The sequence below is a fragment of the Nyctibius grandis genome, chromosome 13 (genome assembly GCF_013368605.1).
Source record: "Nyctibius grandis isolate bNycGra1 chromosome 13, bNycGra1.pri, whole genome shotgun sequence".
Taxonomy (NCBI): Eukaryota; Metazoa; Chordata; class Aves; order Nyctibiiformes; family Nyctibiidae; genus Nyctibius; species Nyctibius grandis.
This window is the reverse complement of record NC_090670.1, coordinates 7,048,811-7,076,661: the sequence shown is the minus strand read 5'-3', so window position 1 is coordinate 7,076,661 and position 27,851 is coordinate 7,048,811. Positions and strand designations below refer to the sequence as shown.

General features: G+C 42.2%; 1 protein-coding gene across 8 annotated transcripts in view; it reads right to left on the bottom strand.

The window, feature by feature from the left end:
• The window catches only part of FGF13 (fibroblast growth factor 13), a 258,524-nt gene that overhangs the window by 39,026 nt on the left and 191,647 nt on the right, over nt 1–27,851 (bottom strand). For all 8 annotated transcript variants that reach the window (XM_068411864.1, XM_068411868.1, XM_068411867.1 and 5 more), the window contains 2 exons: nt 26,989–27,099; nt 20,734–20,837 (listed from right to left, as the gene is read on the bottom strand). In XM_068411864.1, the coding sequence (XP_068267965.1) occupies nt 20,734–20,837; nt 26,989–27,099 (215 nt within the window). The remainder of the gene's footprint in view (nt 1–20,733; nt 20,838–26,988; nt 27,100–27,851) is intronic.

Below are 27,851 nucleotides of genomic sequence, written 5' to 3'. Positions count from 1 at the left end.
TTTTATCTGTGGATTTTTCTATGGCTCCTTTTTTTGACCCCTTGAAGAAAATAACAAACCTAATAATGCCCAAGCCCCAGTCAGACTTCCAGACTTTGAAAGCTCCTATACCTTTGCTAGCAAGCAGCACACTTTTTGCCCGTTTTCCCTTATTTTTTTAACAAGCTGACTTTCGAATAAAAATGACGGTGCTTAAATGATACAGCTGCTTTTTCACAGAGGTGATTGCATTCCTAAGCAGTTCATCCAAAGGCTTTGCAAAGGCAAGTCAAGCACATCCTTTTACCTGGGAGAAACGAACTGTTATTTCCCAGAGGCAAACACACTCTGATGCTAATTTAAACAGAGCTCATGAAACTGTGTGCCTTGCTGTGAAAGGCTAAGGATCATTAGGGCTTACACCACACAGGCTTCCTAGCTATAGTAATTTTAAATTACCCCAAATATATACTATTTGAGTTGAATATGTAAGCCTGCCACTCCCACTCCAAATTGAAAATTACTTTCTTTGTCATAAATGCCTATGTGTTTGGAAAAAAGAAAAAAAGCCCTGCCAAGCCAGGGTGTCCTCTGAAGCAAGTGGGAGAAGGAACAGGTTTTTCAAACAACTCCTTTTGTTACAAAATGTGAAATGCATTTTGTTATTTTTATAGTCACACACTTGCAATTGGCTCCAGCAAGCTTTGAACCAGGCCTGCAACAATTCTGAGAACAGGAGGGAGGGGGTGATGGGAAGGAAATCTGCCCTCTCTGCTGGCAAAGAGAGGGATGTAATAAATTGGGGGGGGGGAAGGAATGTAATAAAAAAAATATTAAGAAAAGTGGACGTGAAAAGAAGGGAAGCGACGGGAAGAAAGGAGAAGAGAAGTCAGTTGTAAAAATTAACAAGCTGTTCATAAAAAAAGATGCAATAAGAGGAGAAGAGGGAGCCACTGAAGTTAAGGAAAATCAAGTGCAGTCGCTGGTACCAATTTGGAAGAGGAAACAGCCTGTGCTTGGGAGGTGGTAACTCACCCTTTGCTCCCCCTTGCAAGGTGAGGACCACGCCAGAGAGGGGATTTGGGTATAACCAACAGCCACACCAGCTTTCTGCCCCGCTGCTAAGGATGCAGGGTGATGCAGGGCAGCATGTACACACAAATCCACCTCATGCCCATGGAAACTGGTAGGCAAAAGCCAGCAGGAGCCCCTGTGACCTGAAACCCACCGAAGCCAGTGTCCTGTCCTGTGGGCAGGAGGGGAGCCCAGCTCACCTTTAATGTCGCTGGTACAGGATTTTAGCTTCTCTCCCCAGTCTTAACAAGCTCTTAGACAACTTCACACACTTAGTCTCTTCTTTAAACTGGCTTTAGGCTTTCTCCCGAGTTAATGAGAAACAATTTCTGAGCTACTCATCTAGAAAAGTGCCCTTCTTCAAAGCCCTTTCCAGGTGCCATGTGCAAACAGCAGCAGATCCAGGTTTCCTCTTTAGATCTCACTTGTCTGCATCCGAGGACTGCTCCTGGGAGCTGTTTCAAAGGCTGAAATGTCAGCATCAGAAAGAAAAGAGGTGTGTGGGTGTGAAGTTACTAAATGCAAAACTGTCACTCTCCTTTCATTTACAACCCTGACTATGCATGCATGCAAAAATATAGGGCTTATATTAAAGTTTTTACTCCTGGAGCAGAAAATATCAAGGAAAAAAGAGAGTAAAAGATAAGACGAGGCTGTGCAGGTTAGAATTCTCTCTCAACTAATCTTTTCATCAGTTATGATTTCTGTTAACAAACACTGCCCTACCTTGAATTAGATTGTCTTTTATCATCTCAGAGAAGGGCACCGTCAGCAGACACATACGTTTGTTTTGCTGACTGGTCAGTGACAGTAACGAACAGCAAATGGATTTTTTTAGTCTCTTACCCAGATGAAAGCTGTGCAGAGAATAACTGATGCCCAACCCAGAAGAGCACTAGCTTAAAAAGCTCCTGAGGGTAAGAGTGGGGATTCTGGGGTGTCTGGGTGTTCACAGTAAAGGAGACTACCTGGGCTCTGCCTTGAGGTCCAGCAGCTCCATGGTGTGGGAAAGGGTACCCAAACAGTTGCACAGTGACAACTGTGAGAGACGTGTTTACTGATCTGCTGAACTCATGCACATAACTGGAGTGCGATGCTATAGGAACGAGGACACACAGAGGTGCCTTGGACACTCAATGCCTGCACCAGCCTTTCATAATGCAAAAGATTTGGGAATATGCATTGCTGGTCTTCAAGCAAATACATTCCTTATCCTAGCTTGCACTAGCCAAGAAGGATGAAAACTTACCCCATCAGATGGGAAACCTTCTGAATTCTGCACTTTGGTCACCCCCAGACTGCATTTCAGCATGAACTCTGCTGCCTGGTGGTGGCTTGGACATGTCACCTGGTCAGGGGGATGCCTGCCCACCAGCTCAGCAGGACATTTGCCAATGCTCCCAGGACAGCTCAGATGCCAGGCACCACCACCACGTTGCCATGATGCTCTGTGATAGCTGAGGCTCACTGAGCTGCTAAAACACTTACATGCTTGGATCTAAATAGAAAAGAGCAGTGGGGCAGAGGTAAAGCATCAAGGACTGAAGGTGAAATATGTCTTTAACAGACACCCTCAACACTTAAATGGAACCTAATACTTTGATAGTTGCATTTACTTAACCTCCAGACACTCTGCTGAGCATCTAAACTTGCACGCATTTTCCAAATGAGGCAGACGTTGAGCATACCAGCAAGGATGCTGGAGAGGACAGATGAAGATACCAAATTTCAGTTGGAGGATTTTTAGAACAGACACATGCCCCCCAGCACCCAAAGCCAACACTAAACAAATTGTGTTTTTCCACCTTGATGAATTACATTAGTGCACCTGGGTTAGCAAAGAAACACTTGCTACAACCAACGGACTAACGGTATTGTCCAAATCCCCGAAAGACAAAATATACATGGAGTAAATGGCTCAATTTTTTATTCTGCAACATATTGGATTACGAAAGGATTTCTCAGATGAGATTTTTCAGTATAATGCAATAAGCTACATGTGGGGGATGAAAATTAATGAGAATGTCTTTCCTTTCACAAAGAACTACGGTACTTTGATTGGTCTGCTGGGTTTAAAGGAAAAACTAAGCATTTAAAATACACACAGGGACAGACACAAATACATGCTTTCCCAGTTTCCAATCCTGGAAACAGAAATGCTGCAGGTCGATGCTGTCCTATCGTCTCTCTGCTTGTAGGACCAGGGCCACAGCTGGGAAGATAAAGCACACAAATTGACTCAGGAATGCTTTTACAATTAAAATCCTCGCTCTCTTACAACAAATCGTTGCTTATGACTGGCATTTAGCCTTTGCAGTAATGGTGAATATTACTGACATGTTCCTACAGTCTCTGATTACAGACATTGCCCTAACCCTGATTTTTTGCCACCTTTACCCATTACAAGCAACAATACAGATAAGTAGAGCTCTGGCATGACACCCAGCCAAAGGAGTGAACAACTTCCAACTATATCAGCTTGCTGAATGCAGATTGCTTATTAAATACTGTTGTACAGTAGGTAACACAGCCAAGAACACCGATTTACTGCACTCCTGGCCTCTGGACAAACTCGGTATTTCAACAAGACTTCTCTGACTCTGACCCTTCTTCCCAAGAGAAACTGCAACACCGTGGCCACGCTACAGATACTGCTCTTGGTTATATCCTCAGCGGCATCTGAAACACCGGAGATAACCAATAGCCCTAAGAACTACAGGGCTGGGCCTTAAAAACTGGCAGTTTCACAAGCAGTCACTTGAATGGAGCCTCGTTTCCCAGGGACTGGGTTAAGCAGTTGGATTCTTTAGTGTCTAGTAAAGCATAACTCTTGATGGTTCCCTACCTGAGGGCTTTCCTCCTTCCCCAGTGGCTTCCCCTGGGTTTGATAAGGATTGAGCTATGCTGCAATGTTTCTTATAACCATGAGCAGGTCAGCTCACTTCCTTACCCAGCTGCCTTGTATCATGAAAATTGCAGGAATGTAATATCTCTGAAAATTGCACTCAGTCTACTATATTTTGTCAGAACTGGTTAATGGATTTTAATGTTATTAGGAGTAGAGTCAGATATATCATCAGATGGCCAAGCAGGCACACAAACACGGTATGTACACTTAAGGAAACAAGGCAACGTTGTTCAGAATTACTTCTCTCTGATAAATTTTGCAAAGAAATAAATTTAAAAATTCTTCTCAACACCTTATTTGCTTTTCAACAGCCTGATGTTATGTTGCAGTAAATATATTAACTTTCAGGGAAAAAGAAATAGGAAATAAAGAAAATAAAAGATGAAAAGAGGATGTGAAAGTTTTTTTAACTGGTTGTTATTTGTGCTTAAATAAAACCACAGCTTTTGAGGCACCATGGTTTTTCTAAATAATCTACAATTTAATTCCATACTGATTATTAAATACATGCACTCTCCAAGGCCCTACAAAATATGCTTCACTGTTGTGCTGCAGTAAAAAAAATCATAATAGATCATCTGTTTGTAACAGGATTCATTACAACTGAAATGTTGTACTCTCCAGATAGTGTCTCAAAGATTTTTCTTATGAAGCACTTCACAGGAAAATTGCCTTATTTAAGAGGAGAAAAGAACATGAACAGGTGAATCTAAATTTACATCCCACCAGATGTCCTTGAGGTCCTATCACCAACCCCACTGATAAAATAAAAGCAATGATTTCTGAAATGTAAGTATCCAGTGCTTGCTGATGGTGAAATCTTCCCGGAATTATAATACAGAATTTGGAGGTGAGTCAGTTAAAGAAATAGAGAAGCTTTAATATCCAAACCAAGCAAGCACAATTTTAATAAGGCACAAAAATACCTGTAGGTTTTCAGCTAATACCTATCCTCTTTGCACTGACAGTGTGGAGCACTGGATGTGGGTCTCCAATCCTCTCTCATCCCTACATTACCTGATCTCAACCAGTCGTCTTGACTGTGCCAGGTACATAGATGTGGGCAGCGGGCTGGACTCGGATCCTTAATTTGCTTTCATCCACTGTAATGCACACAGGCAGGGGGCAAAAAATGACTACAGAATAGCCAAGACCTTGGGAAAGGTTTCTCACTCCACTCCATGGTGATAACAGCTCTACTGTGCATCGATCACCGGGCCCTAAAGAGGTATTTTTTTTTTTCCCAGGCTTAGATGACTGTACTTTGAACCATCCATACGTTTGCATGTCAAGGTGTTTACTAAGTGGGACACCAGGAGCCCACTAAGGACAAAGGGATCATAATATCATCCAGGAAAAGGTCAGCTTGAAGAGTAATAGGATTTTTAAGTGGTTGCTTCCCTAGCCTGTGTGACATGCTCAGAGACTCATAAAAAGAAAAGGAGATCAAGGAGTAAAGGAGCTGGTGGAGAAGGGCATGCCTCATCTCCTTCCAAAAGCTTACAAACACAGCCCTGCAAATGAAAATACCAGCGTGAAAACCTGACCTCGCTGGAGTTAGCAATGGCTTTGACACTGATGGGCCACAGCTTGGCCAAGCACTCGCATTTCATCCTTCTGTGTACTGAGGTCTTGGTGATTCATGTTCAGAGGTTTAAAAAGCACGAGACATGAAAGCATTACTGCTGCTCTTATCCTTTCCCTAGGATGCAACCAAACCAAACAGGAAGAGTTCAGCTATTTTTAACCAGTTTCTCTCTCTCTCCTACAAGACCTATATGGACTTAAGTGCCTGAGAACAGAGTCAGCCCATGGACATTTGGGACTTGCTTTGGCTCAGCACAGAGAAGATCGCCTAGCTGCAGCATTTAGCTCCCCAATTTAATTAGATCTTTCCCCACCTCCTTTTTCAATAATGCCTGAGCTGTTGAGATGTCGGATTGTGATGCAAGCCAGTTTCTGAGCTGTTTGCACATTATGCATAATGTAAAACTGTATACAACTATTTCATCAGTTGAGAGAAGAGGCTAAAGATACTAAAGTTTCCTTCATCAGGAGCCTCTGTGAGGAAAGGTCAGGTCACCAGGACTGAACCTTTCACCACTACGTGTGGCCATGCATTTTGGTTATACCCCACCTCACCCTCCTCTGCAGCAATGGCTCTCTAGGAACAGGCATGAATCAGAGCACCTATTCCGTGTGGCTGCAGCCTCCCCAGCGCCAGCCGACGCAGCATCCCGTGCAGCGTGCCACCTGAAATGAGGGGTCAGGGAGGAGGCTCTGTGAGAGCAGCCCAACACTTCACAAGGGGCAGTTCACTCATGCTTGAGAGCAGGTATGCAATATCCAAATTGAGGGTGGGTATCAATCACATTGAGAAATGAATTGAGCTCTTTCGAGCTGAACTGCCACTTGGCACAGTGCTCTTTGTATTGTGCTTGCTGTAGTATATGGTGTCACACAATGCCATGTACTGATAAACACTTCGTAAGTGACATGAACAGCGATAAATGCCGACGTGACTTGTTAGGAGAGAAAGCAAGGTGCGCAAAATAAATGGGTGGAGAGGTGGATACCAGGGCTGTTTGAAATGTGCCGTTCCACATGCTCCCTTTAATGGTTCCAGTTTGCTATTTGCACATCCCAGTGCAACCCTTCCTACATGAGCAGCATGCTCTGAAGCAGTGGCCAAGGACAGTGCTCTCCTCAGGGGGCCTTCCCAGAGCTGCTGGTATTAGAAAAGGGCTACAATGACTGCTGAGTGTCTGACCATCACTATTTCAACTGCAACCCCCTATCATTTATTACTTGACCATAAAAACAAACCATTGGTGGGACTTGGCAGGCAAGGTTATAGCCTTGGAATGAGGTTCATGGATTCTGGATGTGGGTCTGAATGATCCCCGTGACTGTAAATCACAAAAAACTTGGGTTTTCTAAGCGGAAATACAGTTAACAGAGTAAAGAGTATTAACAAATACTGTATTAACAAATACAGCCTGTTCGTAAGACCAGCTTTCTCATAAGAATAACTACTGAACAGGCATGGCAGCTTCTCATATGTGATGGACTGGAAGAAGCTTTCAAGGAGGTACAACTATTATCAGGTGACTGCTGGCCTGCATGCATAGAACTTTTCAAGCAGAATCCTCCACTTCTAACAAGCCATAGCAAAGCATTATTCGCACCCAGTCTTTCAGAGATGATACAATTAGCCTTAGGGGCATGACTGCCTCCTTCTAAATCTTATACACCAATGCGAGCAACAGACTAATATCTCCGCACCAGTCAAAACTGTTGAGGAAGGGTTGAATGAGTCAGTAAGAACAAATAAATCATGAATTGAAATTAAATTCATGCTATGAAGTTAAAACACAGAACTAGCTTTGTGGTGATTTCTATTTGAAAAAGGAAAAGAAAAAAAACCAAGTAAGCTGTCTTAAATCCAGCTTGAGACTGAGCCAAAAGTTTTACATTTGGAGAGACCGGGACTAGGAGAAAAGACCTGAGCTCTGGCACATCTTTATTTCTGTTGTTTGTTTGTTGGAAGCTTCTCTGTTCCCTGCTCCAAATCTCAGTTGAAATTTTATTCCAGGTTCCAGTACATACCTACACAGAGCTCCACAACCCTGCTTAATCGTTTGGGTGTTGTCCATCTCTATTTATTCTCTATATACAGATTTATATCCATATCTTCTGTATAACAGATATGTTCCTTATCATTACATTAAGACACTAAATAGCTGTAGCATCTGGTTGGTAGTGATGCAAAAATATTATTTCAGAAGACTTCTTCTATGGAAACAAAATTTTATTAGGCTTTCAGGACCTTGAAGATTAGAGAGAAATGAAATTTTCTGTAGCTTTGTGAACCCATTTTTCAGGAAGATGGAAGGAAAATATATTTATCCATTTTTGAAGTAATCAATATAAACCCACAAAACTCCCTACTTATAAGAGTAATTTGGGCTATTCACATATTCCTTGTATTTATTGCTGTCCTACAGAAATGGAAACTTCTACCTCCAGCTTGAGGTGCTTTGATTTTGGTTTAAGAACTACATGACCTGTAAACCCTGACAAGATACTCTACCAACAGAACTTTAAAAATGCCAAAACAGTAGTGAAAGGACCAAACTCTTCTCTTCATAATGGGTGTGACCTTGCTGCAGCTGACACAGTGATGTGGGTATGTGGAAGGTACAATCTGAGTGGGTGCAAGGCACAGGAAACTTTCAATTCTAGGTTACTCAACATTTGTTTTGAGAAAGAGTAGAGATGTTCAGATTTGGCCTTGCTGTAGCAAACAGTCTCCAGAGAGATCAGTCTAATGACAACTTAATTTTACCAACATTGCTTGACTCAGTAAAAAAGTACAGATTGGATAATTGCTATATCAAAAAGTAAAGGCCATAACTATGACAATTACCCACATTAACTCCAATTGTTTCATACAAGAAGCAACTGCTGTTTAGAAGACTGTCAGAGCCAGAGGAAAACAAAGCCGCTCAACAACAGAAAGCTTGGTATTAAATGAGAGGGAAAAAAATCACTTGTCTGTTTTTACTGTCATTCTTGTGATAATAAAATGAAGGGCTGCAAGTGCAGAGGGTTTGCCATTGGGTAGCAAATGAAGCTTCATCAGATGATTCACAGCCAAACCAGGGTGACTGTACTCATCTTCTCAGTTAACAGCACAAAAGGAGGTTAGTTTCCTTAGTACAGATATTCTCAAGTCATTTGCAAATCAAGACAGCCTCCTTCTCAGCTGAAAATTTCAAGGTCTTCAGGGATTCACCATGGGGAAATTACTGTATGGCCTCTAAACTTAGCACTGCCTGGGCTCTGTGATAGAGGTGGTGCACAAACATGTGCTTTTAGTGCTATCAGATCAATGCGGTTCAGGAAGACAGATCATCAGTGCAATGGCTATTGGCTGATGAGCAGGAATACGCTCTCCCTGCCACTGGACATAATTTTGTGAAGAAAAATATTATTTATAGTTTAGTTGTAAGAGCTACAAGTTATTTATAATAAATGCTTGCCATTCTGGTATTGTTCCTACAAGCATAATTAAAGGAAATACAAACTGTTAGTACAACACTTAGAGAGTACAGGTGTTTTTTGGTTTTGATTAGAAATACAAATTTGGGAAACAATTAACTAATGTGGTAGAAATCAACAATTTGCATAAAGCTCTTTCATGTCTTTTCTATCACAGCTGCAATAATTTCCCCAAGAAAAAGCCTAAGGAATTCTGTGCTAAACTCTACTGCCCATGGAGCAAGCTCCCAGTCTCTCTGTCTAGAATACACATTAAATCTTTGTTTCACACAGAGGCGGCTGAAGCATAAATTAAAGTCAAGATTTTCAAAAATAGGTGAGTGAAGTTGGCTCCGGTTTCATGACACCCAATGGTGGTAACACAAACTCAGTCATCCTTGCTCATCCGTGACACCAAGCATGCACTGCCTTTCACAGAAAGGTGTCAGAAGAAAGTATGCTGTACTAACTGGTGAACCTTATCACAACGCTCCTGGTGTCGTGATAGCACTACAGAAAGAGCCTGCAGCTAATGTTCCCCCACACCTGGAGAACTAAAGATTTTCATATGGGTCTGCCAGAAAGTTTTAAGTCCTAAAAGCAAATGTCCAAAAGCATAAGGCTTTTGAAGAGAGGGATTATTTGTGAACAACTCAACACCTCATTCTGCACTTGCTGAACTATTTCACAGGAAAGCATTAGTCCAGCTACTGCATGGCTCAAAATGAAGCCTTGACCATTCAGTTCCAGAGAAGGCTCCAAGCCAAGCGCTCAAGTCTTGCCCATGACACTGAACAAACCCTCTGGGCATCCAGGACCAAGGTCTGCTGCTCTCCCTATTCCTGATGACCATTCCCGGCCTTGGGACCTGTCTCCAGGCAAGCAGGGACTTATTCTAGTCATTAAGCTTCACTGGCCTCCTAAATGCTCTGTTCATTTTTTAACCACACAGAAATTTTACATTGCAAATCAATGGTTGTCTTGTCCAGATCCTGAAAATCTTACTCAGATAAATTAATTCTTCCTCTGGCAGGTAGGCAATGAAACCGCTTGCTTGAGTAAGGATTACTTACATGAGAAAGGGTTTGCAATATCAAGCCCATTAAACTCTTAGTTCATCAGGTGAAGGGAACAGATCTGCACTTTGAACTGTGTCTATTCAACTTATTAGAATTTCTTTGGCTTTTTGTTCTGTTTCAAATCTTTCACTTATTTACTCTGAGCTTACTGTGCCTTCTGTCAGTGTCAATATGGCTCAGCTGGCAGCAGATGCTCCTCTAGATCTGAGCAGACTGGTGTGAAATAACAAGAATGGAATGAGAATTGATGTGAACTTTTATCTAAAACCTGAACTGAAACCTTCATATTTATGAAACTCTGCTTCTAATTTGTGTACCAGCTCCACAAGATATCCTCATTTTAAAAACACAGTAGGTCTTCCACTTCAGTTGGAGGCCGTGGGTACTGGCAGGGTGAGGAACAGCCCACTCTTTTCAGTTTGCTAGACCCATTTTGTTAAAACATTAAGTCCTGGAGTTGTTGTTCAAGGAAACATGCCCTCACAAGTCCTTTGAGGTTTGCCAGTTCCCAGTCAGCTCAAATGCAAGGTCCCACCAACACTCGGGTTCAAGAGGAACACTGCTATCTCATCATAGGATTTTTTTAACATTGGAAAATGCTCTGGGGATGAGGGTGGAGGTTCTAAATTGACTCCCTCATTAATGGTGCATTCAATGTCATCAGAGTAAGGAAAGGGGAAGACTGCTGTATAAAGCAGACAGCCCCTTGTGCTGTGCTTCTGAAACTAGCTCTCTGATTTTTAGATACCTCCTGAGGCTTTAAATAAACAGAACTGTACTTCACCAATTATCATGCCTGTTTTGCTTAGCTCCCCAGTGGATTTAATTTTAGAAGAACCGTACCACTCAATATTCAGTGCTGTTTGGGTAAAATTACAAAAATGAAAAACAATGTGATAGCACCTGTAGCATCCACATAATGTAAAATATGAAAGGTGTTATCTGTTCAATTATTTAAACCTTCCAATCTGCTGGTAAAAGCTATTATATTGGCATTATATCCAAAGACTCCCTAATCCATTCTAAATTTTGGATTCCTTTGTTAATCCTAGATTGCCTAATGGAAATGCAATTCTTATTCAACAGACTTGTTTTCTTTCCCAGACCCTTTTTAGATTTTCCATCCAGGAATTCAGCAGGCCTGCCTCCAAGAATTAGCTTATCTATGGAAAAGTTAGTTTCTGAAACCAAGGCTTCAAGGACATAATGTAAATATGATGACTTTTCTGTTTCCTTTGTCCCTGCCTAGCTTCTGTTATCACATACCATGTTTATCCGGCTTTCTAGGACTCTTATAGGTGTTTCTGGTTTCAGTACAGTCATGCCAAGAGGATGGCATTGGGGCTCTCTGAGACTGAAGTAACGGAGTTTCCTTTGGAAACCCCCTATCAGTTATGCTGCAGTTCTCAAAAGCAACCATAAAACTCAAAATCTTGGGGATTACGACTCCTCTCTCTTGCCCATTGACTCCTCATCGGTTTTGCTTAGTAAACTTTTCAAAAGATGCCTTTTGACTGACAACACTACAAATGCAGTTTGAACTTTTACAGTCAAGCTGGATTCTCAGTTTTCGCACCTCATCACTTGCAATAAAAGTTCTGCCAGGAAAAGGATGTTTTTAGTGGGTTTGGAAGGATGTAAACGGCCAGAAAGCAGTAAACATTTCTCTTGAGGCTGCCAAGTAGGAACAGAACTGAACTCACTTCCTCTTAGCACTGTCGCAACTGCAGGGCTACGTGAAGATAAAAAGACACAAAAATGTGTTTAATAAAGTCACTCTGAATACCCCCCACATGACAAATCTGTTGATGATGCCAGCCTGGATTGATGGATAGTGAGTTTGGGGAACTGAACTGCCCTTTACTTACTTTTAGCACATGAGCTGCCAAATTTTGTTTGTCCTAGCACTGCTGCAACAGCCGAAGCCTCGGGTCCTGCCCTGCAGCAACAGTCACACACAAGAACAGGCAGAGGAACATGCATATGCAGGAACAGGCACACTTCCATCTCCTCGCTCAGCTTTTCCCGCAGCCTGTTCTCACCCCAGTCCAGTACTCTCACCACAACCTCTTTTTTCCTGCATATCCTAAACCAGGGTTAACTGACACTTTTGGGTATTTCTCATCAGAGCACCAACGGCCTCCTGAAAACTAACCCATAAAGAAAACATCAACAGGATGCAGCAACAGGACTGACCAGTGAGGCCACATCTTTCTCAAGGCATTAGCTTGTCGTTGGCTAACTGCAGGTGTCTATGGGAGAGTATGAAAAAAAAGGGAATTTTATCCCAATATTTTCCCAGCACACTTCCCCAGACTCTGGTGAGCTATGATTCAGGACATTTCTAATCCAAACACGACATCATTGTATTTTGCAGCATTTTTCGTTCAAGAATTTGCCTAAATGATATTTGAACGCACAAAAATGATGGCGTCCTCGGCACCCCATTCCAATGAGTTCCCCAGCTGAACAATGTGCTGAGTGGAAAACACTTTCTGCAAATTTAATAAATGTGATGAATCCTTGTGTTTCCATGTCACCTGGGGTCAGTTTCTCCTCAAGTTCTGAGTTTGTTTTCCAATACCAACCGATTCCTGTTGGTTCACGGAGTCCTTGGAGACTGTCTTTGATTGCTCCAGCATCCTTGTTTAGATGTTCGTCTTCACATGGGCATTTACAGCCAGCAGCAGGCTGTGAGCGCCGTCGGGGCGAGCCATCTCGTCGGCAGGTTACAGAGCGAGCGTAACAAGGCAGAAGCACTGCTGAGTCACTGTGACAAGAGCTGCTCATTAGCTCAACCTGCAGCACGAGAGGGAGGGGAAGCCCTTCTGGGCAGAAGAAGGGAAGGCAGACAGCTTTCTAGAAGGAAAGGCAAGCGCAGGAAAGGAAGCTGAGGTTTCATAATGGTATTTTCTTTTAATTAAGCCACATTCTAAAAAAACCAGGTTAACTTTGGAAAGTTATCTTGTTTCTGACCTTGAAGATATTCCATACATATCAGGAAAAAAAGCATCAACTCAAAAATGCACATAAATACTAATATACATATTTTCTTGGCAAACTGCCAAAGAGCCCAGCCCTACAGGGAGCAGGCACACATATCACCCTACAGGCACCTACACCACTGGTCACAACGTGTAGTACCCACACCAAATTTCAGAGAGAAAAGCAGCACATTTCTCATTGGCTCTGCTGAATCATAGCAACATAATCCATCGTTTGGTGATCTGAATATACAATCCCAACTGAACACACCGAGAACCTGGCAATGCTCTTATTCTCACACTTTGCAACTCACGCCGTCTGCTCAAGTCCTTATCTGCTTACAACTCTCGCTTGCCAAACACGCTTTGCAACTTGACGGTGAAGAGTTGTGAGTAGCCTGGAAGTCCTGGAACTCAATATTCCTCGTTCGCTGGCACGGGGCCGAAACGCGATGCTGGAAGCAAGCGGTGTGTGATCTAGGTGCCAAACTATCAAACTCGGGTCCAGCTCCAAACTCTGCCAAGGCATTTTTTTTGACATCATGCTGGTTTTGTGTCACTGTGACCCCAGTGAGCAATGCAATAGACTGAAAAACTGGGCCTTATGATGCCCAGATGCCCTTATGATGCTAAATGTTGCCATTTCAGCCACATTTCTGAGCTTGCTGAGTCCCAAACATCTGCTCTGAGCAACATCTGAAGTCTGAGCTTATAAAGACTTTCTGTCTTTTCACCCAAGGACTTTGGCAGTGATTAGCAAATGACTAACAAAGAGAGAAGATGCACTTTTAGTCTTTTATCTGCTTCACATGTATATTATTTATCTCATAGGACATTGAAACTGTTCTTGCACAATTTCGCTGCTGATTTTTAACAACCACTCTGTTAGGAAACCATTGCACAGGCGTCTAACTGCAGGTCTGTCGGGATCTGTGCAGCGCACAATCCTGAAGCATCACTTTCTCATGCTGGGGCTCCTCTTATGAAGCCTCATCTTAGAAGGTGCTGAGTATCCTCAGTTCCCACCACCTGCACTAAGGGATGGATGCATAGTGGCATCTCTGTGGATTTCAGATGCCTGGAGGATAACTTGTAGAGAAAAACAACATAATAGCTCCAAGACTTTCAGCTTGCTGAGTCTTGTAATAATTCTCCCATTTGAGGGTGATGCACTCCCCTCTTCTCTGCTGGAGACAGCAGGCAGTCTGTCTCCCAAAATCTGTAATCACACTGATCCCAGCAGAGACAAGCACCTGAACAAAACAGCACCCATCTCTTCACTCCACCACTCAGCAACAGCACATATCATTAAGAAAGTCCAGCACGTATCTCATTAAGGAAGACCTGCTGCATGAAAACACTCTGCTTCCCCAGGGACTTGACCCCCAGGAGCATCCCACACCACATAGCAGGGCCAGACAGCCACAGCAAGCTCAGTGACAGGCTGCTGGTCCCTCAGCAAATGCGAGACAAACCTGTGAGCAGCGGGCTCTGCAGCTACACTACTAGGCAGAGTCCAGCTCACACCTAACCCCAAAAACTCACGTTCAGATTCCCTGGTAATGGGCTGAGCCTGTGAGCACAGCCTGAGGCAGGGAGTGCCCATCTGGGCAGCATTATCAGGAGCCTGGGATGCTGCATGGAGACCCACCAGGCTTCTCCCGTGGCAGGCACCAGCCAGCAGCTACCTCTGCACTGCAACGCTGCTGAAAGACTGAACCGAAGTACAATTGTTTGCATCTGCTGAGTTTAGCTGCCAGCATAATTGAGAGCAGTGTCCATGGTTGAAGGTGTCAGAAAACATTTATCAGTTCGGGCTGGTCCTACAACGCCTGGGAACCTCCCTAGAGCATGCTCCTGCCCCAGCGCTGATCCCACACCTCGTCTGCCCCCTCTCCCACCTTTGCTGTGGGGCAGCAGGAGCCGTCAGGGCTGTCAGCATGACACCGGGTCACGGGAGGGCCAGAGCAGCCCTCCTCGCTGTGAGCATGTGGCACGTTTATCCAGCATAGAGCAAGGTGTTGCGATGAAAAGAAAAATGTGCTGCAGCTCTAAGACCCTATCACTGAAAAGAATGAACTATATTAAGGTATAGTCTGCACTCGAGCATTCGTGGTAAAAAATGATTTATACTGACATGCAAATTTAACTAGATGAAGCTTTTGATTATTTCCCCTATCTCTTGGTTTGTGCTATTTCCCTGAGGTGGAAAAATGCTCTTTGCCAGTAATTCATTATAAATGCCCCAGCCATTCCCATTAGCTACAGCAGGTCTCCACTGTACTGCTCAGTATTAAAATATGCACAAACTTCTCTTCTCTCCAACTCACCAAAACCAATTTTTGAATCACTCTGAGAATTTAATCACATTTCACTTCTCTTGTCTGTAATCAACGTGCACGCTTCATACAATATTTACTTTCTGTGCAGGTACCAAACTTATATATGACAATCTATTTTACATACAGAGGACAACGTTAGCTGAATGCTCTCTTAGGGTAATTATATATAAAATCCTGCACAGGGTATTATATCAAAGTGCTCCTTAAACCCATGCTAACTCTGTACTGAGTGCATCAGACAAGAAATGGCAAAATTAAGCCATGCACAGCAGCTCTATTAACTCAAACATATTGGACATCCTAGAATAGCTAACAAAGCAAGCATAAACAACTCTGCCATGTAGCATACTTCCTAATAGCCATCATGCAAAAGGCTGAATGCCCTGAATTTCCAATAAACAAGCTGAAAGGCTGCAGGAGGGAGAAACAGACTGGGCCCTATCACACATGGTCAGGGCAAAGGACTACTCTCAGACAAGGGCTCTATCCAACCTGGGAGAAGCTGTATGCTTGCTTGTATATGACACTATTAAATCAAATGCTTTGGCAAATCACAGAAACCCAGAACAAGACATGATGGAAAACAAACACTCTTTACAAGCTGAGTTGTATGGCTCCTGAGACCGGCCAGGAAGATGCAACGAGCAGCACATATTTAATTTTACTGTTTCTGACAATGTATGCAGGCTAAACAAGCACACAATTACATGGGCTGAAATGTACCATTGGAGAAATATGCATTTCACTGACAAACATTAAATGATTTTAAAAACTCTGACACAATGTGGAAAATACACAGCTAGATGTTCTCAGGCTTTTTTTTTAAAAAAAATTGCTGTATTTTGGGTTATGTTTCAGCCTATGTAGAATTCAAGCAGTACACTCAATCCTCTTCACCTACATACATGTCTTCCCTTTAAAGAACTTCCCTCAGCTCCTGCTCTGTATCACTGTGAGCCTCCTCTGTCACATCACAATCACTTTCATGAGAAAGCAATAGCTCTAGGACTACATGTCTGACAAACAGATCCTTAAAATATTTTTCACTCTTTTGTTCAAGACAATGAAAGAACACAAGGAATTCATAGGGTATGAAACCTGAAAAACTCAAACCTGAAAAACTCAAGCATAGATTGTGGTCATCTGAAAGATGCAGTCATTCATAGAAAGAAAAATAAGATAAAATAAAAGCCACCCTAAAATACAAGAGGGCATGATTCATTACATGGTTAGGTAAGACAGCAGTGCCATAACACTGTTTAAGTCATCTTGCAGCAGCATGACACTGGTGTGAAAAGGGATAAATCAAACCCTGTGTTTTCATTTTAAATGGATGCTCAAGCATCAAACACCAGGAAGAGCTACAGCTTCAAATGGCTCCTGACAAGGTCCCTCCAAATAAAATTATGAGGATGGGTTTGGCTTGGGAGAGGTAGTCACACAACTCCCTTTGACTCTGGTAGGAAGCTGGTTACAAATAAAAAACATTTCAAATGTGATGCTCTTCTATGATATGAAGATGCATTTTTCACCCGGTGTGGAGAGGAGGCACACACTGCTCAGAGTGGGGCGAGCAGCGGCAGCATGGCGGGCTGTGGGGAGGACCAAGGTCACTTCCCTTCCCTGCCGTCCAGGACTTTTAATGCACTTCTACAACAAATGTAGATAATGATATATTTATTTTAACATAATATTTTTTCTTCTTTTTGCTTAGCTGAGTTGCTGCCTTGTCCCCGAGGAGCTTTCATCATTACATTAAAGATCTTATTTTTGCTCTAACTGACAGACGCCGCAAACTATCTATAAATTCTGGCAGCCAACTACAGATATCTGTTCTCTGTGGATTTATTATACATCACTGATCCCCTCTTGGAGGGGGATCACCACATTCACCACATTCTTGAGTACAGTCACTGGATCAGAAGCAAACCAGACTACAGACTACCTTTAAGGTCAGATACCTGAATCTCCATCCTGGCAGACTGCTAGGGAGGAAGAGGCAAGGCCAAAGCCAGAACTCAACAAATCGGCAAACTGTATCCACAGACATTCTCCCCTTGCTAACAACTGTAATGGATTGTGACTAGGGCATGTTTTCTATATATGCAGAACACTCAGAATCAACTAAGTCAATTCTGTTGCTGCACTGCCCAAAACTAAAAAATATACCACAAGGAACAAAACACAAGAATTCACCACAGTCACTAAAGGGAAAAGGAACTGTGATTTAATATTGCAATTTAGTGCAAGGTGCGTGGAAATGGAACACCTGGTGTGTTAGCCCTAGCGTGCTTTCCTGTGTGAGTGTGGGAAAGCACTTAGCTGAGCCTCTAATTATCCTCCCATAAGCCAGATGTCTTTTTTATGTATTTACCAGTGGGGTAATTGCCATGGACTTAACGGCCTCTTTATCAGGTGCAGCCTTTTGGAAGTGTTTCAGGCTAAAAGGCGCTATCAGGTGCAAGGCACAGACAGTAGCACGGGGTGAGGAACAGGCATGGCACAATAGTAGGGTGTTTTTGAAACCGTTTCCCAAATGAATCTGTAACCATCAGCAACTCAACCTCAAGGAAACGGTTCTGCATAGACACAAGCATGACTGAAGTGCTAGAGTCGCAATAAAACCAAAACCAAGTGATCATGACGTAGATCACAATATTCTCTCTGCCTATTACATTGCATCATCAATGCTAATTTCATTTCTCTCTGGAAATGGTGCAACTATCTGTTATAGTTATCTACAATTTAAGTACGTTTCTATTTTTCCCTATATTCTTGCTTCAGGAATTTGACAGTGTTTTGTGGGGCTTTTGCTTCTTATCAATCCCATGTTGCCATCTGTCTGCTCCTGACAAATCCCATCAGGAACACATTCCTGTAAGGGCTTGGAAAGCCTCAGGATGTGTAGATGGATGTCATTTACTTGAGCTGATCTGTTCCCCAGACTCCCTGTTGGCATCCCTTGAACAGGTGAGTGTTCATCTGGTATAAATCAGATGAGCTCTCTTGGGACTCATTTACATCAACCAAGAATCCAGCCTAAAATATAGAGCTAATTTCCCATGTATCAGACTGTCAGACTGTATCCCTTGCTGAAAGGACCATTATCAGCGAAAGAAGTGCTAGAAACACTTAAACCATGGTGCTGGAACTGTAATTCTGGCTATCTTTTTGCATAGCAGGTGAAGTAGGGGCAGATACTCCTCACCAGCCCTTGCCCATTCCCTGGGTGCATCGAGAGACATGTGCTAGATTTTGCCCACCAAGACAGTTTCCTGCAAATATTGTAAAGGACAAAACAACGAACCCAGAAGGCACCAGGTGACCCAAGATTATTGAGAACTTGGATAAAACTTTCTTTGCAAAAGTAGATTGACATTAAACAGACACCCGTCTTTGTGAAGAGTATTTAAAAATATGAATTTGGGAGACAACAACACGACAAAAGTCTGTTTAAGGCCTTGCCCAGCCCACAAGGTTCAAGAATAAAAGAATAAATGTAAGAAATAAAGAAACAAAAATGACCATTGTTACTAAGGGGAAAATAGAGTGATGTCACCAGTTAATTTTGCAATAGCATAAACTGTTAAATTCACAGACACTAAAGGATTCAAGGAAGACACGATTCATAGTAACATATGAGACCACATGAAGAACTATCCCTAATCAATGCAAATACCAAAAATTACAACCAAAGTGAATCTCTGAGCTCTGCCTAAGACGCCTAGATACCTATCAAACTAAAAGCTGGACTTAATCAAAATAAGGGTTATTCTGCCGCTCCTCCTCACATCGAGGGATACTAGAAGTGATACTTGATTCTTTCAGTGATCTCTTTGACTTCAAGATTACGGCTTGCAATGAAACGTTACTGCTTTGTTGTAAATTAACAATGGCTGAATCTGTCCCCATCCCATTTTCTGCATCCTTGCAAGAATTTTTGAACCTTTGCAAAAATACACCTGATTCTTTCAGAATGCAATGAAAGAACTGACCTACTCAAACCGAGCACGTTTGTTGTGTGTAATAATTTTGCTTGATGTACAAACCTCTCTATCCCACCCTAAGATGCGACTCAAGAGGTAACGCTCCGTGAGGCAGAATTGAGCCGGTAGAAGCCTGCACGATGCAGTGAGTGGGCAGCCAGGAGTGCAGTTGAGGGTGCTAATGTAAATGAAAACGCACAGTGCAGTCAAAGGTACATTTGCAGTGCAAATGTAAATGACACCGTGTAGTCACAGGACCGTGGCTACGCAGGATTAAGGGGGCTTTGCACGATCCAGCTGTGTGGCTACAGCCCCGCAAACAGATCTGTGGATTAACCGCACTAAGCAAATAGCCAGGTCAAAAAAAAGAGGGGAGTTCGATGCCATTCACTGAAATTTCACTTTGTCCCAAAGCATAGCCAGTTCTAATTTGCTTTTGCTCTGGCAGATACAAGAGGAAAAATATGCAAAGCTTCCCCTTGTCCCAGCTCTCAGGATTGCAAAACAAATGAGAGATTTGAATAAGTTTACTTAATTGTTATCAGTATTAAAGGCACCTTAAGGGAATCATTCATAGAAGAGAATAATTTGTAGTAGATAATAAATTACATTTTTCTCTATTTTCCTTCTTAGGAAAAATCTATTAAGACTTCATAATTAAAACTCCCGAACATCGTTCAACTAAATGTTTTTAATTGAAAAATTTGAAAATATCCTTTTTCTTTTTTTTGTTTCATAAAAACACTGTTTGGTCTCTTAAGAAATGCCACTGAAAATTATTATCTGACATTCTTCACCAAAACTGCTAATAAAACATTTCTTTACTTATTTGGCAACTTGAAGCTATAAGATTTTGGCACCTAATTCCATTTCTATTTGAAAATCCTGGCCAAACAAAAAAAAAAATTACTTTCTCTAATCCCTTTTAATAACAGTAATAGAGATTATATGGGACGATATAAAACGTGTTCAGGCAGGCGTGTGATTCACAAAGTTGTCCCTTTTCTCTGTGCCCCGCACTGATTAGCCCCATCAGTCCACAGTGACAAAGAGAGCGCATCCTTTCTGTTTGGGGTTTTGGTTGTGGGTTTTTTTTTATTTCACACCTTGGGATCATCAGTTTGCGTCAAAGGCACCGCAGTTTGATTCCGTACATCCATACGTATTCGTAATGGAACCAGAGTAATAAACGAAAAACAGACTATCACCACTATACTGAATTTGCTGTCAAATCTCATGTCTATAGGTTATAAGCAGATTCCTTGGAACAGTAAATTATTCATTTAGTAAGTTCTTACCGTAATTTCAGTGAGAATAAAATTAAAAATGTTTACTTACTGATGTATATAGGTATCCTTCACTGTTCATTGCCAAATATAATTTTGTTTGAACCCCCTGAATCGCCACCACTCGTAAACCCACAGGTATGAGGTTAAACAAAGCTAGGAGAGAAAGGAGATGGAGAGCAAAATTAATCCTTTAGAGTATGCAGATTAGATACAGAATTAAGCCATAATTACCAGAACCAAATAAAAAAATGCCCATTCATGCATATATTAATTTCTGTGGGTGCTATAGAACAATACTGCTGCTATCATGGTCTTCTATAGCAATTTCCACCAATAGCTCAGCAATTAACTACAGAGGGTATAGACATATCTCCCCCATCTGAAGATGGTGAATTGGAGGTACTGAGAGCTAAAATGACTTACCTGCCTCATGAGCAGAATCCAGGGTCTGCTGAGAAGAGTTGAATATACTTCATTTGTTTTTGGTTTTGTTTTATTTTTTTTTCTGACAATAAGTGCAAAAAAAAATCCCAAAACAAACAAAAAGTTTTTCAAGATGATCAAAACTTTTTTTCCCCCCAAATTCAGATCAAATTCAGTAAACATTTTTGACCAAAAGGAAAGAGCAAGATGAAATTCAGAAAATTTAAAAACCTTCATTAACATCTCAAAATGTTTCCACTCAAATCTCAGTGGGTTTTTTTTCTTTCCTCTTTTTGAGAGGAGAATGGGTTTGAAAAAACTGAGTTAAAGAATTTCAAAATGAAATGAAATGACAGCATATTCTTTAGATCAAGCCCTAAATCTGTGCTTTCAAAACTGAGCTGCTTCGAATGTTCTGCTTGGAGTTTATGCTTGTATACATGCTAATAGTGGCAGTATTTATAAGCAGAGAAACGTCTCTTCAAAAAAATGAAGATTCCGGTTTGTAAAGTGGCAAATTAAAAAAAAAAAAAGAAAAAAGCAAAGCTCTGCCATTAGCTTAGATTCATAGCTACGTGAAAATTGAACACAAGTAATAATGTGCTGAATACAGTACTCTGTGTTCAATACATAGGATTAAAAAGAAAGGAGAGTTAAGAAAATTTTCAGGAACTGTTGTCATAACCCAAAGCATCTCCTTCCAGTCTGTTGTATAAACGCAGAGATAGGATGAAGTAATGCCAAACTGGCTCTTATTTCCAATGATTTATTACTTGGCTGGAAAACTCCGGTCTGCTTCAGGCTGAAGTTTGGTATTTATGGTCACTGTCTGAAGCCAATTTAAAACTGAATTGTGAATTTGAAATATTTTTATTATTTTCAAAAGTATAAGCTAAGAATTACGGCCCATTATAAATTCCTTTTTCAGCCTGACAACCCCCGAATGGTCATATTTAATTAAAAGAAAATTCGCAGCTTACCAGCATTTAATACAGATCCTAAATTCTGGGTGTGGGGTTGTCAAGAGTGTATCAAAAAAGGAAAGAGCAGATGTATGCATGTCCTGTTTCGATAAAGGCACGGCCAGAAGTTAGCACTGTGCATTGAGAACGAAGACCTAAATTCTGGTGAAAACAGACTCCGTTCCAGCAGGCAGACGGACTTCCATCTCCGTGGGCTGTCCTGGGTTAAGCTGAACATCTCAGCCCCATGGCTCGGTGAAGAGGGGGTGCAATGGGCTCTGGTGGGGGGCCAGCAGCCGAGGGACACGCTCAGGGCTGGGCTGAGCCTGCCCGGCTGTGCTGGCACACTACGAACTACGGGTGCTCTGCTCTGAGGTTGGGGCACCCTTGAGCACTGAATTTCCTACGACGATCAAATATAGTGGAGCGGGTGGAAATAGCCAGAACTAACAAATAAATGTAGGAGATCATAAAATCATACCTATGGTTTTCTTTCCCTCTCATACACACCAGTGTACATGCAGACACAAACACACACACACGCAGCCCCTCTTCACATTTGCCTGCAAGCACAAAATCAACAGAAATGGCTTTCTTTTCACTGAAACAAAACCCTCCAGTTCTGTGCAGTTTTTGGGAAACAAAACGTAGATTTTTTCAGTAAGGGGAATGCTTAGGGAAATGGTTCTCTCATTCGTTCTATCAAATGCTTGAATTCATTTGTGGGAGAAAATATTCCCTATCTGACTCAGTAAATATTCACTTGGAGAACCCTCTTTTGCAGTTCAACCCCAAAAAGCAGCATCTGATCTCCACGTAGGCAGAAGAGCATAATTTAAAGCTCAGTATCCAGGCAGAACCTGGAGGTCTCTTTTGAAAGGCGCTTTCTTAATGGCATATTTACAAGTAGGGCAAGCGTTTGGGTATTTTCAGTACAAGGGTATGAGCACAGGCTCCACTGTAAATAGTGCTACAAACCTGTCAGTAGATCAGGTGAGGACAGGGTATAGCAGTCGAGAAGATGCAGCTCATAGCTATAGGCCACAGAGACAGGGTTTAGTGAGTGATTCCTGGCTGGGCTGTCCTTGGCAAAGCGAGCAGAGATACGAGGCTGAGCGACTTCTGCCAGGGCAGGGCTGGGGCACCCACTGCGATGGGTGCTGAGCTGCTTCCCTCAGCAGCTGAACATGTTTCCCTGCCGTAAACATACGTGCGCTATTTTGGGGCAAGACGAGGATTGGCCTCGCTCAGAAGCTGGTTTAGACATCGGTGGGATTAGCAGCTGCCGTGGCACAGACTATCGGAACTTGCAAAAGGGCTGTGGGGGAGCAATGCCGGCTCTGCTGCCGACAGCCTCTGCTGCGGGAGAGGGACCGGCTGCTGGAGGGGGCACAGGCAATCTGTTCTATGCCAGCACAGCCAGACACACAGCCAGGCTGCCCCAGCTGCCGCCTCCAAGGTGCGGGGACATTGGCACTGCACCAAAAAGGGGACGTTCCCCTTTAGCAGCAGCCGTTGCTCCCGCCATCCTTGCACAGCAGCAAGTCCAGGTCCAGCTTCTGTAACAGTGAGTGGCCCCATCAGCATTCGCTGTTCACAGACAGGCCAACAGCAGAGCCCCCTTCTCTGCAAGCCCCCAATGCCACAGACAATGGGTTTGAGATGTTACTGCATTTCTAGCGGTTCACCCTCATGTGGGCAGATATGGCAGAAAGGGTGAAAAAAACCCCACAGGAAAATAAATTGTTTGCTACTACAATCAGTTTGTGTCAGCAGAAGATAATGCAAAGTTATTTGCATCCTAGCCTTCCCCTATTACATTTGTGCTGTGTAAAATAAGGACATAATATCTATTGTAATGAAAAACTTGGCGATGCTTAAGGGAGACATGAACTTTGCTATGGCCCTCGTGCAATACAAGCTGACAGAGAATTAGAGCGGCAAAATAAGAGGCAGCAGGAGGCCACAGCTGGATTTATGAATGTACACATTACTGTGAGGTCTGTGCCATCCTTGGCTTGGCCACCTGGACCTTCGTACGCTTTCTGCAGGATGGTGTTTCCTATATTTCCTTATTTTATCAGTCCTCAAATCCTTTTGTCTTGCCAAAATTGGGGAATAAATTCTGCCTTGATTTAAAATCTTGCCCTATTTAACACATTTAATGAGGCAAAATCTGTTTTGGAGCCAGGAAATCCTTTCTATGAGGTACTTCCTCAAATTACATGGACTTTTAGCTAAAACCAAGGTCTGGTGAGTGCTATGATTCCTCAACTCCCTGTTTCACGTCCTACCTAAATTGTGCTCAAAAATCTCAGCTTTCTTTTAAAATCCCTGCAATTGTTGATGCAACCTTGTTTTTGTGAACCCTGTGTGCAGCAGTGGGTCAGCAGAGCTTGAAATAATTGCTCCCAAGTCAGGAGCCGAAGGGGATCTTTAGACAAAATTCCCACCCAGCTCTAGGTAGCAAACGATAGAGAAGGTGGACTCCTGGGCCCAGGCTGCTGTCAGGAGCACAGAACAGCAGCTGGCTATCAGGGACCGCAAGCTCTCCCCATCCCTACTGTAAACAGGGAAGATAAATTCTGAAATTTAAACAACGCTGCCTAATGCTCTGCCTGGAGACTAGATGAACTATGGCTACGGTTTGCTCTAAAAGACGCAGTTGCAGAGTCCTCACGCTGTGCAACCGCTTTGCGGGCCACAGCTGAATTTGAGGATGTTCCCCTCATTATTGCGCTGAATACAGAGCAAATGGTCTCAGAGCAAATGTTCGGTGAAGGTGACGAAAGGGAACAGCGATGATGTCCCTCAGGGGTGCAAAGGAGAGGAGAATGGACTGGAGAAGGAGTCCCCCCACATTTGGAGGGGGCTACAACTCCTGTGGCTTCCCCGCAGTGCATGAATATGGGCTAAATGAGAGATGTCTCTGCAGATATTGGAATAAAGGATTTTTAGAGGACCTGATCTGCTTAATATTCATGTTAGCAAGGCTTTGGGGAAAGCCCCTTATGTGGACTCCGATCAACAGCACAAATCAGTCTCTCTTACTAGTTCCATTAAAAATATGGCAATTAAAATAAATTCATGACTGCGGGACATTCAGGTCTATACACTTCCCTTACGTAAAAGAGGAATATATAAAAAAGGATGTGGGTTTTTTATGATAAAACCCTCCTCTCCTCTGATACTGCATCCCAGCTGCAACCATTTCTGGGATACTTCCATTATATTTAAGTATTCAGCATTTTGGAAGGCTGGTAACCAGCAACAAGGAGTTTTTATGATTTTCTTTGTAATCTATCAGGTTATGGTAAATTTGAGGACACATTGAAAACAAAGATATCTTAGAAATAGACAGATTAGTATGAATGTCAAAAGGACAGATTCCCATAAATTTTATCTTCTTTTGAATCTCAGAATCCCTATTGGAGGAATTGCAAGCAAAATATTTGAATGAAATGATCACTTAAAAAAAAATGGAATTTCAGATATTTGCTCTGGTACATTAAAAGTTTATAACACTATCACGCTTTGATGTAAAAAGTAAGGTTTGCCTATTTCTTCGCCTTTTTTAAAGATAATTAACAGAATTACTCTGAAATCCTGAATGATCTGTACTGATTTTTAAAATAATAAATACGAGATCATTCACTTGAAAGAAAGGTAACGTTCAAGGTCCATAAGGATCATTCTTGGAGCAGATTTTGTGGCTGCACTGAGGAGAACTCAATAAGATGGCAGCAACAGCTCAGCATTGCACTGATCAGGTCTTTGTGGTGCCTTCTCCGAGGGTGAGGACGGGACCTGGAGCCAGACCTCAAATGTCCCTACAGACCCTACGCTTGTGCTCTGCCCTAAGGCCAGCACCTTCAGTGGCTGCAGAGGAGACCTCCTCCAGCAGCCTAACCGGTTCCCTCCCGTCACTCAGAACGTAATACAGGGATGCAAAAAGGATTAAAGAGGGTGCGGGAAAAGCAAGGGAGCAAGTCACCAGACAAATAAGATGGGATGCTTCCCATTGCATCTAGTACTTACTCTGCCATATTCAAGTGCCCTGTAAAAATGAAACGGTGTTTCACCTGCAAATGCTTTTCACAGGAAAAGGATGGCACTTAAATCAGTGCTTTTTAATAATGAAAAAGGAAGGTCTGCCTGTTGATTTTCTGGTTTATTGTCTAAGTGGCCTGAAATACCTTCTCAAACTCCTTGCCCCTCCCTAACTCCTTCTTTCAAAACAGAAACGTAGTTTAAGCTAAACAGTACAACTACGTGAAACACTTAAATATTTTATTTACACATACTAAATCTATGCTCTAGTCATCTTTTCCTGCTTTCTATTAATTCTCAAAGTTGTAAAAAAAAAAACAAACCCCAAAACATTCAAAGCTTTTCCACAGAAAAGCTGAGGGAAATCTGGTTGAAAGCTGAAGGTATCATTAAGTTTAGAAGGGGTAAAAAATAATAACAATAGGGAAATGTGAACTTTATAATTATGATGAACTCTCATTGTGTGAAATAACATGGCTCTGTTTGAATGAGCCCATGTTTAACAGTGGAGATAGCGTTATTCTATTTCAGGCACTCTGAGTAGGCGAGCAAATTTTCCCCGTTGAAAAAAAAAAATCTAATAAAATCCAAAGGACAGCAATGAACTTCTCTAGATTACCATGGAGATAACATTTGCTTTGTTTGTCATATGTGTCATCATTACCTCCTCTAGTTCATTATTTCTATAAGTGATTTTTATTTGCATTTCTTTCAGACCCAATAGGTCTGAAAGACTTCTGCGCTGCGAGCAGTGTTAACGCCACTTCCACTCACTCAGTCATCCCAGGACAACAATTTTGAATGGACCTAGATGGGAAGAATGAGACACCACAATGCACAAACACACCACTTATTCTCATGTCACTTACTATAACTACTGTCCTCCTCTTTTGTTCCATCAATTGTTCCATCTGCTTGCAACTGCAAGTGGTATCCTTGCCTGCTGTATAGCTTTGTTACTATACCTTTAAGCTGAGGTTCTGTAAAGAAACAATAGTGAGATTAGTGTGGGAAATCCTGATATGCTGTTCCAGGTGAGCAGGATGCTAAAAACAAGTCTCCTCGTTTCTTCTCAAGGCTGAGATATGAAAAAGACCCAAAACAAAAGCAGGGCAACCAGCTTTGCAACACTTTTCATTTAGGCTGAGATCAACTTTATGTCTCTGAAATCAATTACCAAAATGATTAAATGCCACTCTCGACTGTAACGTAGGTAGCACAGTGAAATCTGCTTCCAGTGAATCCGAATTCCAACAGCGCGCTGCTTGGCCTCAGGAGCTCAGCCCTATCTCATTTAAGATTAGAAATGAGCTGGCAACGAGCGTATTCCGCCTTTTAAAAAGGTGTGAGTTCTTAAATGGAGAGTAAAAAGAGGACTACTATGATAGCACTAATAAGAGCCATAGTGACAGTTAAGAGCCTAAATATATAGCAGCAAACATTTAGCACAGGAACTGCTGCAGTTCTAATAAATAAACCCCCCTTCCTCGCTGCTCCAAGGAGTACAGAGCATCCGAAGTGATAAACTGCTCAATGAACATATGGAAAATGGAGAGGGGAACCCTGAAATCCAGCAATGTGTGGAACTGCAAAATAAATATTACCATATGGGCTGAGGTAATTACCTCATCAGCTAGAAGAAGAAAGATCAAAACAACGCATAGTTTGGATAGATTTTTTTTTTTTCGTAACCATCATCAGATTCACAGTTAGAAAGCGAGATCTCTCATAC